At 44.4% G+C, this 13,729-nt stretch overlaps 1 protein-coding gene across 3 annotated transcripts in view; it reads right to left on the reverse strand.

Moving 5' to 3' along the window:
• Positions 1-13,729, reverse strand: part of Fam107b (family with sequence similarity 107 member B) — a 74,564-nt gene that overhangs the window by 22,004 nt on the left and 38,831 nt on the right. Inside the window, exon 1 of one of the 3 annotated variants that reach the window (XM_034510896.2) lies at positions 9,708-9,852. The exons of the other annotated variants lie outside the window; for them this stretch is intronic. Coding sequence (XP_034366787.2) covers positions 9,708-9,741 — 34 coding nt within the window. The 5' untranslated portion in view covers positions 9,742-9,852. Of the gene's footprint in view, positions 1-9,707; positions 9,853-13,729 lie in introns of those variants that run through there. 3 annotated transcript variants of the gene reach the window in all.

Below are 13,729 nucleotides of genomic sequence, written 5' to 3' on the forward strand. Positions count from 1 at the left end.
CTAGCCTCTGTAGGTACTGTCTGTACTCATGTACACATACATGCATATAGACATGACAATCATATACACAAGTAATAAATCATCCAGAATATGTTCCTATGAACATCTCATCATCTCATTCCTCAGCTTTCCACTGAAGCAAAACAGAGACCTTGACTATGGAGCAGTGACACATTACCATATGAGGTAAGAAAAGCTTCAGTGTTTCCCCTTCTCTGCACAGTCACCTATATATTATAGTGTATATATACACCGTAATATACATATTACAGCATCCTGACTTCCCTTCAAGTTTGAACCCTAAAAGCTGCTCTGAAAGAAAGTACAAATTAACCTGTGTGCTGCTTCCCTGGCTCTCCTTGACTTGTATTTACCTTCTCCCAAAATGCATGGTATTCTTGCCCCTGTCACCTAATCCCAGACAATATTAAAAAAAAAAAAAACAAACAAACATTTTCCTTCCTCATTCCCCTGTATTTAGAAAGACTTTACTCTTATATTTTTGAGAAGATGTATTTTACAACTTCCTTTCTGAAGAGTTGTTGGCAATATGTAGCAAAGGGCACTAACATTCTTAAACTGGGCAACCCCAGTTCTAGGGAAAAGGCAGATGTTGACAGAAGTATCCAGAGAAGAATATTGGCCTCAGGAGGCTGGAGAAATGGCTTAGAGAGTACATATTGCTCTTACAGAGTACCTGAGAAGGAGAAAATGAAAATATTCACATTATACCTCATAACTGCCTTTAACTCCAGCTCCAGGGGATCTGACATCCTCTTCTGGCCTCTGTGAGTACCTGCACTCACATGTACAGACACTACCCCACACACACATTTCTATGTGCATCATAGGAATAAAATCTTTATATAAGCAAGAATATTGATTCCAGCATGTTCTAAAATATTGAACTAGCAGAAGTAATATTGAAATACCTAACAATGGAATATAATACAGCATAAAATTAGATATCATTAGAAAAAATAATGAAAGGGAAAATATTCATGATGCATTAAGTAGGAGAAAAACACCACACGAATATGGCCTTTGTTTTGAGTTCATCTGTGTGCAGGAAAGCTCAGCACAGAGATCTGCAGTTGTCTAAGCCCCAAAGCAGCAGCAGCAGCAGCAGTACCACAGGAGACTGTCCAACACAATCAGAATCAGAATTTCTTGGGACATGTCCAACAATCTGCATCTTCATGGTGTATGTTGTGTGCCTCACAACCTCTGAGGGATAATAAATGTAATCCTTATGCACACAGGGAAACTGAGGACCAGAGCAGCTTGGGAATCAGCTTACCAAGTTAGTGAGTTAACAGTGTTACACAGCCACAGGCACTGCACTAATAGTGTCTCTCTCTGTAACTAGCATTTGGAAGCCTGCTCTGTGCTCTTTGCCCTAAAAGAGAAGCATGAGGCATCATCTCTTCCTTCCTAATTTGTCAGTACTTAGTTATGAAACTATTAACATTCACTAGTGCCAGCGACTCCACTGTCGCATGCCCAGATGAGTACCCTGATCAGCACCTTTGAGGACTACACAGAGAGGTTTAGAGGAAAGTGCCCATCATTAAATCCCAGCCCACATCATTAGCAACTTAAATACCAAATGCACAGATAAAGTACCTCTACTACCTGCTATGGTTCAGAGGCCGGCCAGGAACCACTGTCCACATGCCTCAAAGTCTACCACATTTAAAGTTGTACAATTTTAACCAATTTATTTTGATTCTTCTGGTTTCTGCATGATTCTTTCATCTGAACATTAATGCAATGCTTACGTATTTATGTCATGCCAATCTATATTCACAGAAGTCACGTAGAAGGGAAAGGGAATCAGAAGTCACCCTGCTGACTCAAACTCCTGATTAAGGAGGCTTTCCCTGGCACTTGTGTGGTACACCTCCATCACTACTCCAGGAATGGATGGACAGGAAGGCAAACTGGGGCCCGGTCATTCCCGAGTGGAAGGAAATTACAGACCAGAAAAAAAATTTCCTGCTGGATTCGCTTTCAACGCCTCAAACACGCCTGCTTTTAAGAACTGAATACTAATGCAGAGAATTCATGACTGGGCTCAGCTGATCAACGGGATTCAAACAAGAATCTCAACCTTCAAAACACCTAATGGCTGGACCTTTGCAGAGTGACCTGGACCACTTCCCTGTTGTCTCAGAAGAGGAAACGGAGCCCCACAGAGTGGAAGCCTGATGTCAGCCCCAGCTCACACTTCACCTCACCACATGGCCTCACTAACTCCCAATTGCTCTCCCAGGTTTTCAAATCTATTTTCTCCTGATTTGGAGTTACTCTGGTACCATAACTAACACCACCATTATCATGATCAATAATTAGATGGCATGTTTGGAAATCTATTTAAATGAGAAGTATACTTTAATAACAGCATGACAATTTTGCATGCTTCCAGAAGCCGCCCAATTTTAAGACTGTAGGAAGTCAGCAGTCATCTTCCCACCTTTCCCCTGGAGATTGAGTAACTATGATGTTTAGTCAGTGATCTCTCAGGCACCATCACTTGAGAATTCCATCTCTACTTTACATCTGATCCCCCCTGAAACCTGCCTTTTCAAAAGCATCAGTGTTCAGGTCAAAATGTATATAATACATTTGGGGGAAAATGAGAGAATCAGCTTCACAGATACCCAGAGAAGCAAAAAACAGCTTCAGTGCTGCCTGACTCCAGTACATCTCCAGAACCTGAGGAAGAGTACAAAGCAGGACACAAGCCACACTTCCATCTCCTCCCTGAGTAAACTCAGTCTCCACTTCCTCCATAAATCATGAAGATGCTCTTGCCATCAAACCCAGCCCAGATCCCAAGAGCCCAGGTCTCAAGTGGCTCCTTCAGATCACACAGCACAGAAGAAGGTCAGCCCTGCCCTTCCAAGACAACTCAGGTCCTTCTGGCCAGGCTGGCCCAGCTAATAAAAGCTCCTCCAGAAGTCAGTATATGTCACTGGGGGCTTCCGCTTAAGGTGTGGCACACACTTCCAGATCAATAAGTTATGAGTAAAAAGGTACAGGAGAAAGTCTTAAATGAAAGACTCGGAACCTAATCCCAAACTTGCCATCTTTGCCAACTATGTCCTTCCTGGTAAAACAATAGCAATAGCCACTGATTCTACCACGCTCCTCATCTCAGAAAAATCTGCATTTCAATCACAGAAGAATGCTTTCCACCTTCATACATGTACTCAACATTCAAAGGTTCATTTTTCATAATTATCAAAAAGAAATTTGCATGCCAGAAACAATGGTTGCAATTCTGTGTTTTTCTGGATGTCTTAAAGTGTTTCATAGTTGAGAGAATGTACAACAACTAGACCTGATTTCAGTATCTACAGTGTGGAGACAGAGATATATCTTCATCTGCATCTTTGGAGGATGTGTGTCTCTAACTAAACCCTTGGGAACAGCTATTTACACAGCTCAGATACATCTAATTAAAGTCTGTTTTCCCACTTACCTCTCTTCAGGCTATCTCGTGGGTTTTTCTGTGAACAACAAGTTGCCACTTTGTTAGGAAGTACATCAAAAAGAAGGAAGGAAGGAAGGAAGACAGAAAGAAAGACAGAAAGACAGACCAGAGCCAGCAACGATGCCAGAATTAGAGAACCTGCCCAAGTATTTACTCATCTTCATGTTCCTCTCCTAAACACAGGCTGTGAGGCAGGCTCTGAAGACCTGAGATGACTAAGACAGGGCCCCTCAGTGTTCAGGGTCTGAAAGAAACACACCAAAGAAATCTGAAGTGGGACAACAGTGTGGGCCCTATGGGTGGGATTATAGGGAGGCTTAGAGACAAAGTCTTAAGACAACCTTCTGGTTCCTGTCAGCTCCAGGAAGAGAAAGTTTTCCTTTCTAGAGTCTACCAGTGAGATGCCCCGGGGTGCCAATATCATGCCTACAAGGAGCTGAAGCCAAAGGAACTTCTTTTAGCTGACACTAAAATGCTGACCTTAAGTCAAGGCTGCCCCAGAGTTCACAGGTGTCCTGAGTTCTCCTCAGTGTCTAACCTTACCTCCACCACCCTCTGTAGACACAGGAGGAAGGCAAGGGAAGACAGGAAAAGCCCCACACTGGCTCTTCACCTGCAAGGAGGGCACTCCCAGAAGCCCCTGAGTTTTGTTTGTTTTTTCTCAGTGTCCAGAACAGTGTTATGTGACCAACCTAGCTACAAAGCAAGCCAGGGGACTTGCAAACACAGCATACCAGCTGTAAAAAGGTGACAGCAATGAGAGTCAGGTAGAAAATTAACCCAGCCTCATCCCCGTACAGTTATGAATTATGCCCACCCCTCAAATTTAATATAGCTAAGTCTATAATCCACCCTCAAAGGGAGAGTTTCTGAAGTTGGATTCTTTGGAAGGTAAGTAGACTTAAAGGAAACCATGAGACTTATGACAGGATTAGTGTCCTTATAGGGAACAAAGAGTGGCAGGGATGGTTCAGTGGTTAAGAGCACATATGTACTGTTCTTGCAGAGAACCTGGTTTAGTTTTTGCTACACAGACAGGTAGCTCCCAACCACCTGTAACCCTGGTCCACAGGGGATGGGACTCCTCTGGCCTTGGTAGACACCTGCATTCTCACTCAAATACACTCAGACACATCATTAAAAATAAATCTTTCTTTTAAGTAGAGAGATTAGAGGTTGTGCTGGGTCCCTGTCCCCTCACACCATACCCCATCATGGGAGGATACAGAAATAAGACTAAGCCACAGCCAGAGCCCATACAGCTTGTGTCTGAATCTCAGCCTTCTAGAACTGAAGAGGAGAAACACCTGCTGAGCGAGCCACCCAGTCTGTCATAGTTCATGCTGGTAGCTGGACAAACCAACGCATAATTAGTTCATCTGTCTTCGTAGACATGGCAGCCTCCCAGCAAGGAAGCCCATGGGCCTCTTCTAACCGGTCTTCCCTTAGCTCTGGGCCTCAGCTCCAAAGCTGAAAGGGAAATGAGAACAATTTACAGCTGCTAAGTATTTAGAGCCCACGGCATCCATAGCAAGAGCTGGAATCAGTAAGAACAGGAAGGTAGCTTAACTGTCTGTGGAAAGAAACACCCATTTATAGGAAGGAGGTTTGGCATGCATCCAGACATACGCACACTTGCGGTCAGTGTGGACACAGGGACACCACAGGAGTGTCCACTCCTCCAGCTCTAACTCTCTCGGCATGAGCTCTGCACATTATTTCAACTCCTTCTGCAGGCTTGTCTTCCTAAGACACCATTCCCATTTTCCCATGTTCCCAAAGGCTGCCTTGAGCCACAAGAAAAACAAAGACAAGAGCACCTCAGTGCCCAGAGACTACTGTCTTCCTATAAACAGTGGCCTGGGTCAGCAGCCCCCTAAACACCCAATCCTGAAGCTGATTTACACTTAGAGCCATGAACTATCCATCCACAAGCTAACACAGGAACCTTTGCAAATCAGAATGAGGAAAACCGTAACTGCCTTCCTGGCAAACAAGGAACAAAGACAGTTGAGAGCCCAGAAATAAGCTGGCTAGACCTCAGGTGCCATGATGTCTACAGAGCATAATGACCTTTACCCTTAGGGGAATCAGAAGGATGCTCACTATTCTAGAAAACACTCCAGCACTGGAGGTTCTGGCTCAGTGGTAGAATCTTGCCTAGAATATGCAAGTACCCAAATTCTATCCCCAAAACTGGATTAAAAAAAATTCAAAATTCAGATTGAGAGACAGCTCAGTGAGCTATACTTGCCATGCAAACCTAACAACCTGAGTTCAGATCCCAGAACCCAAATACTTCCCCCAACAAGGCCACACCTATTCCGTGGGGTTTCAAAAGCCTCAGCTAAGCCCCATGCCCTCCTTTCACCCCCAGTCTACAGATCAGGATGTAGAACTCTCAGCTACTTCTGCCTGTGTGCTAGTATGCTCTTCACCATGATGATAACAGACTAACTTCTGAATCTGTAAAACAAGCCCACAATTAAATTCTCTCGTTTATAAGCATTGCCTGGGTTATGGTCTTTTCAGGGTCATAGAACAGTAACTAAGACACTTCCCCTCTCCCTCACACACATCCTCTACCCTCACACACCAGTATGTGAACACCAACCTTCCACCACTGAGACTGTGGCCCACATAGATTACTGGGAATTAGGACTCTGGCCCCAGGAACCAACACATCCCCATCAGCTTGCTCTCTCCAGAAACCCACAGTGTAGCCATCAACCTGTGACTGTCTAACAATACTGCAGCCAAAACCCAATTTCAATTATTTTCAAACATGCCCTCCTTAATCAAACCTTCTCAACAGATACAATGATCAAGTAAAGAGTGGGAGCTGCATCCCCTGTAATGGAGAATCCATCGCCCTCCCAGCAGCCGCCCACATTGCACGTGTTTCCACTTCCTTTGCTGCCACAGGGTTCATTACCCACTAACTCAGCAGCCAGAGACTTCCCCTCAGCTCTGACTTCTCTGCAGTTGGTGTTGCAAGAGGTAGGGCTTACTTTTAATGGAACCTGTCTTTAAATACACACACATAGGGACAACTGGTGACTAAGTAAATAAGGACACAGACAAACGACACGTCAGCACAGTCACAACACAAGCTTGTCCCTTACTACAGCCGGCTATAAAGGAACTCATGAATTGCTTCCGGATGAACAATTATAAAATAATTCTCTAACAAAGGGCGCATGTATCATGACTTCCCTTGTGGAAAAAAAAAAAAAAAAACTAATGTGAAAAAAAAATTATTCTACCTTCTTAAAGAGATCAAATGCTGAAAGTAAAATGTAGCAAAAAGGTGGGGGTGGGGGAATGAGACAAATCTTTTAAAAGATTTTTTCAAGGCAAGTCAAAGAACAAAACCTGGAACTAAATTCTGGTTTGCAATCCTTTGAGTATCGTATTGAATAAGATTCCAAGTATATGAGCAAACAATGTTAAAGCTCAGTTTATAGTTAGAACATATTTAAACATAAGAGTGCACGTAACATGTTAGTAAGAATGTCTGTCAGGGCTGGTGCACCACTTGCCTAGCAGCACAAGGCCAGAGGTTATCCTCAGCACCGCAGGGGCAAAAAGGAGAAATGGGGAGGGGAGGGTAAAGAAGGAGGGAGGTAAAGGAACGGAGGGAATCATGAACTGAAGGCCAGCCTGGGCCTTATAGCAAGACCCTGCCAGAAGGAAGGAAGAAAGGAAGGAAGGAAGGGAAGGAAGGAAGGAGAGAGGGAAAAAGGGAGAGGGAGGGAGGGAGGGAGGGAGGGAGAGAGAGAGAGAGAGGGAGGGTTGATTCTAATTTCATCTATGAATATTCAGTGTTGAAGTAATAACCAGTTTAACCTTCTGACTTGTCAGTTCAATAGTAGCTCTCATTTCTACTGTCAATAACCACCACAGTCTCCAAAGGCTCCAAAGCCTTCTTGGCAGAAGGGATACTAGTTTCTCTTATTTGGCCTGCAGAATTAGTCTGCCCTCCCTTACTGCCCACTTCTGTGTGCGAGTGTGCATGTGCACACACACACACACACACACACACACACACACACACACACTCACCTAAGACCTCTGCTTATTGGGACACATATCTTGGCTCTATCATGAAGAACGTGGAACTATTATATTTAGTGTAGAGCAAAGAAAATATACTTGAATTTGGAAATAACCGTCTGAGTGGTCATCTCCTCCATGTGTCATGCTGCATGTGACAACAGGCTCAGCTGAATGTGGCTCACAATGCCTTAAAAGATCTTAGTAGGAAACACTGAAGAAAGGAGGGCACAGTGAAACAACACCGTCAAAACCACCAAACTTTTACATTCTAAAGAACGCTCCCTCTGAGCCCACTCAGTTATCTGTGGAAAAGAGCTAAGAAAGACATAGTAATCAAGACTCCCCCTGCATAATTAGACTCACCCTGAAATACTTGGGTAAACCTACAATATCCCAGGTCAGTGGCTTTCTGTGTATAAACCACTTTACACGGTAACATGGGCAGACCCTACAGAGGCCCTGTCTCATGACTCTCCAACCTGCTGTGCATTGTGACATGTCCATCGCTTCAGCTTCCAAAAGCTCACTGTGACCTACTAAACTGATTCCGTGCCTGAGGACCCACCTGAAGCTCAGAAGATACTGTCCCACTTAGTTAAACATGAAGGGTAGAGCCAGGCTCCAGGGCAAATGGCTGCACTGCCAGCCAAGGAAGTGGAAGCAAGGGGACCCGGAGTTTAAGGTGTGACTTCGCTGCAGAGACATATCACACATGCACCCACAGACACAAACACACACACTTAAACAAACTAATAAGTAAATAAATATTTTTTAAAAATACATTTGGATTATTACTTGAGTCACTCTATATTTTAAGAACTCTTAGAAGTTATTTTTGAACATTTGATTTACTGTAGCTGTTTTTTTATTTGTAAGTAAACTTCTGACACTGCTTTTAGAAACATCTTAATAAATGGAAGCAAAACAACAAAACTCTCTCAGCCAGGCCGCTCTCCATCTTCCACCATGGAGGGAGGAGGCTTATATCACTATGAACCAATACAATTGTCTCAAGATAACCTTTAACCCCCTCCCTGATGTCCACACAGATAAAGGCAACTGTGATGACTCTGTTAGAGGGGATTGTTTAAGGGTTGCATAGTGGGGCTGATGGCAGTGACATCAGAGCTCTACAGCCAAACATCTGCTGTTGGAAGGAATGAGGCTCAGCAAACAGCAGCTCTGCTGGAAGTTTCCATGTGCCTTCAGAAGGAAGGACGATGAGGACGACGATGACGAGCTGCCGGGCGATCCCGCCAGCTTCTGTTGTTTTGTTTTTAGAAGACAGGAGCTCATGTAGTCCGAATGGGTCTCTCCAACTCACTGTGTAGGGCCAAGCTGCCCTGAAATTCAAGGTAATCTAGTCCCAGCTTCCCCCATGCGGAGATGACAGGTGAGGGCCACCGTGCCCAGTACTAACATCCATTTAATGCCAAAACAACAATTCTATCTGTGTAACTGTTGGGGGGGGGGGGGGTGGCGGGGGTGCTGGGAATAGAACCCAAGGTGTTGAGTATGCTAGGCAAAAGCACAACCTGAGCAACATTTCCAGCCCACATATAGAGACTCAAAACACACACACACACACACACACACACACACACACACACACACACACACACCAAATTCCACTAACACATAGTCAGCAAGGGGCAAAGAAGTTCCCCAGGATCAGGTGTCGGAAAGCAAACATCAGGCAACAGATCCCTGCCACGTGGACAAGTGCAGAGAAATGGATGGTATGGGGGAAAGCAAACGAAATGGGGGCATGGTAACAGCAAAAAAGAGAACTTAATAAATGAGCCAGGTGTACCTCAGGGGTACAGCTCTTGCCCACCACGCATGAGACTCTGGGTTTGATCCCAAACACCACACACCGAAACCAGCTTAAGAAGTTTCAGCATCTGAACAAGTCAACCCAGCTGTACCACAGATCAGCTAAGCATACAATGAGTAAACACTGCTGTGCACAGTGCGTGCTGACCGGGCTCTGGCAGGACTGAGGCTGAGCTGCCCTCTCAGAAGCAGAACCATCAAGTCCCAGTCCCTGCAGTGAACCCCAGTCCCTGCAGTGAACAGAACCAGCACTGCAGCCCAGACTCACTTTCAAACCCTCGCGGTGGTCCACGGCCCTCGGAGCTTGCCTTACCTTCACCCCTCAGTCTTGTTGTGTGGACTGCCATCTCTGGCCTGTCCTCTGTCACCACACACAAGCTAGTCGCGTCTGCCCAGGGAAGCCGGCTCTGCCTGTTCTGGGATCAGCAGTTGACTTGTCTCTATCTTTTCTCCTTCTTCCCTCCCACCGCCCCACCCCTCAAGCATACCTCCCCCACAAATTCCTTCCACTGGCCTTGAGAAATAGGGCCTACTCCATCAGGTGCAAGTAATATAATACTTAGCAGTGGTATATTTACTAAAGGAAGGGAGGTGGGTTATCTAACATTTGTCAAACAGACAAAGTTGTCAGGCTGAATTCAAAGCCAAGACAATGGCAGCAGAAAGCCATAAAGTCCGGGACACCAACCAGGTATGGGAGTGCCCTGGAACAACCACTGGCCTTAAGCATACTTACATAACAATGCCTTTGGCACAGTCGGCAAGAGGGCAGGGAGGGGGTGAAGGCGAATTTTGCTGGTGTAAAACGACTGGGCCAGTTGTGGCTTGGGGAATCTGGCAGAAATTAATAGGGGTAAGGCCTCAAATATGCCAGGAATTCTGCCCAGGGCAGTACAATCTCAGTGTGGCGTAGGACTGCATGAACTTGGATTTTGGAAAGAGGAAAACCAGGGAGAGTAGCTAATAAGTTCCACCGGGCTTTTCCAAACAGGATTATATTTTCTCTTTCCTGTCTACACCATTAGTCAAGTCTTCAAGCCTTTCCAAGAAAGTGGGTATAGAAGGACACCTGACTATCAACTGGAAGCAGACTGAGTATATATATATATATATATATATATATATATATTAGAGTTAACTAAGTGGGTGAAAGGCATCTTCCTGTGGGAAACAACGCTAAGCATGAGACTTTAAAAATGTCATCCTTGGTTGCAAAACACAGAAAACTCAATCTTGAACTCAGGAAACTCTCCCTGTGGACTAGCTCTCACAGTGCTGTTTGGTGCTAGGCAGGCTGCTTACCCAGTGCTGGACCCTCCAGGCTACAATATCAGCCCTCCATGCAAGAAGGGCCCCACTGGTCAACTGTGACAAGACTCTATGCGGCTATAAACCACCCTCTTCACTGGACCTGAGGCCTGCCCCTCAGGAGGAAATTCATGCCTGGTAAAGTAAATATGGTCAAAACCCACAGCTAGGGAACGTTCCAAGGTTCAAGGTCCAAGGTGAGAAGCTAGTGATGATGTTTTGCTAGATATCTGCAATATCGAAAATGCTAACCATACAGGACAATCTCACAGACATTTATGTCTACATGTACAGATGCATGCTGCTCCCAACCTTGGTCAGAGAAACTTACTATGGTGAGTAGTCACTTGTGTAAAAATAAATAATAAAAATAAATTTTAAATGTTATCATAGCCACAGTGTGTGTGTGTCATCACCAACCATAAAGCTCCCTGCTTTATCTTTTACATACAACATTAACTATTTTTTTAAAGTCCATCTAAAACATTAAGAAATCTCCACTTATCTCAAAATAGGGAGGATGATACCCCAGAGTAACAATCTTCATTTGGAAAAAATGCACCCATAGCCTATATTTAAGCATTCAGAAAACAGGACACTGTTATTATAAATCTACTTAATAATGTGAAGAAATGCTTGATTTTTACCCTAAAGGAAATATTACTATGACACAAGACAAGATCAGCTTAAGCAACAAAACCTAACAAAAGTAGATTTACTGATGTATCTGTTACTTGAGTACTAAGACATTATGAACTTGGAATCATCCTCCCACAGATATCAGAGTTTAATTACAAATTATAAAACAGAGTATCTGAGACTAGTATTTATAATAAAAAGTTTAAGCATTTTAATCTTTGCCTTTGTCTTTATTTCACCTCATTTTTAGCTTTTAATATAAATTACATTTCTATTCCATCAGGAAGAAATGAATTTAGTTTTGCTTCTAAAATGTTCACTGCAAAGATAAAAAATTTCAATTGATGACTTGGAAAAGTTGGGCATTAGTGTTTTCTCATTACATCTGCTCCGGACCATTTCCCTCACATTAACTCAGATTCACAACCTCATCCAAGAACACAAGTCCCAGGGTCAGAAACAGGAAGCACAGGCCAGCTGTGCTTCAGGGTACAGACCTTAGATCCTGTACCCTAAGAAAGTCGTCTACCTTTATATGTACGTATGTACGTATACACACACACACACACACACACACACACACAGTGTGCACACACACACATGCAGGTACACATTTTCATTGCTACCCCAGGCAATCCAATTAGGCTATGTGTGACATCTTTCAGAGCCACAGACTTTCCCTCTCCAGAAAAGAGAATCAAGAGAAGTCTGGTTTTCCCCGTTTATCACACAAAGATGCCTGTAATCCACGGGAATCCAAAGAAAGGCTTATGCCTGTGATGCAGCTCCACACCAGTACTGGGGTTCTCCGAACTTAGAAAGGACCAGGAGTATACAGAAAGTATAGAATATTTCTATGTGGCATAAAATATTACATTTCTTTCTCAAGATTCTGTTACACACACACACACACACAACCTAATACTGCTTAAGTGTATATCTAAAGGGTCCTCCTTCCTATTGTTAGAACTAACCACATCAATGACCACTGATTCGGTAGTGAATTTGCAACTAATAAGGTTTCCCAAATGATTCCTTCCCAGTGCACAAAAGACTTAGAATTAGAAGTGCTGATACTGAGTTCCTGAATTGATCCTGGCTTGGCCAGGGCTCAGGGGTTGAAAATGGAAATATACCAGTCAGCACCCAGCCTGCCAGAATCAACCCAGGTCTCACTAACCTCCTCTGCCAACAGCCTGACCCAGTGAGAGCCCTGCCCTGGACACTAGAGGGTATGACCACTTTCAATCCATACATGATGGAAGCCTATGCCATACTCCCTGCTATTGCTCCTCTCACAGCATACTCGGGGAAACAGCTGGGCCTCGCTTGGCTTCAGTACCGGCCATTCCTGGACTGATGACAGTACAGTCTTCAGTGTAACTGCGGGGTAAGAACACATCCACCTCTGCACTGTTACCTCTCAAAGCTCCCTAGTACTGACAGCTCTGTGCAAACAGCCAATAACAAAAGAAAGCATCCACATTTTCCTGTAGCAGGAATTGGCTTTCTCCCAGTAGTTTGTCATGGCTCTGTCCAGTAGGTCCTCTGAGCAAGACCCACCACTCCCTGCCCACCCTGCCCATCCTGCTCCTCACACTTCACTGCTTCACCGTGCTCCTGCCCTTCAGCCAACTTGAGAACCCTAGCAAACTCCACTGTACACTAATACCCCTGACCTGGAATGAAGCCTCCCAGATCCTCCCCATCCTGCGCCTCTCCCATCATGACACCTGTTACCTGACAGTGACATGAGAACACAGGCCACCTCTAACTTATACACGAATGTATCTCCAAAGCAGAAAACAAATGTTTGATTGTCATTTGTGCGTGCGCGCACGCGCGTGTGTGTGTGTGTGTGTGTGTGTGTGTGTGTGTGTGTGTGTTTGTGTGTGTCACATTTAGGTCAGAGGAGAACCTCTCGTGTGTTGGTCCTAGCCTGCCATTTACCTTGTTTGATCTTTGATCCTGTTTGAGGCAGGACCTCATCAGCTTGACTGACAATTTATGTCTCCCATCTCCGTGTGGGAGCAAGGAGATTGCAGACATGTGTGCTAGTGTCCAGCTTTTACATGGGTTCTAGAGAGTCAAACTCAGGTCCTCGTGCCTGTGTGGTTAGTGCCTTACCCACTGAGTCATCACCACAGCCCTCACCTGTCACTGTTAGCAGGATGAAGTATCTCAGTAAATTTGCTATGAAAAAAAGCACTTTTATCAATCCTGCACTGTCTGGCAGTGATACAGACACAGTTTTCACAGGTCTTAGAAAACATTTATTTCTAGTCTATTTATTCCTATGAAATACCCACCCTGGCTGGGCCTATTCACTACTCACAATAGGTTTGTTATCCATTCTTTGAAACTTGTAACAGTAATTACATTAGCGAT

The sequence above is a fragment of the Arvicanthis niloticus genome, chromosome 8, assembly GCF_011762505.2.
Source record: "Arvicanthis niloticus isolate mArvNil1 chromosome 8, mArvNil1.pat.X, whole genome shotgun sequence".
NCBI classification, from domain to species: domain Eukaryota; kingdom Metazoa; phylum Chordata; class Mammalia; order Rodentia; family Muridae; genus Arvicanthis; species Arvicanthis niloticus.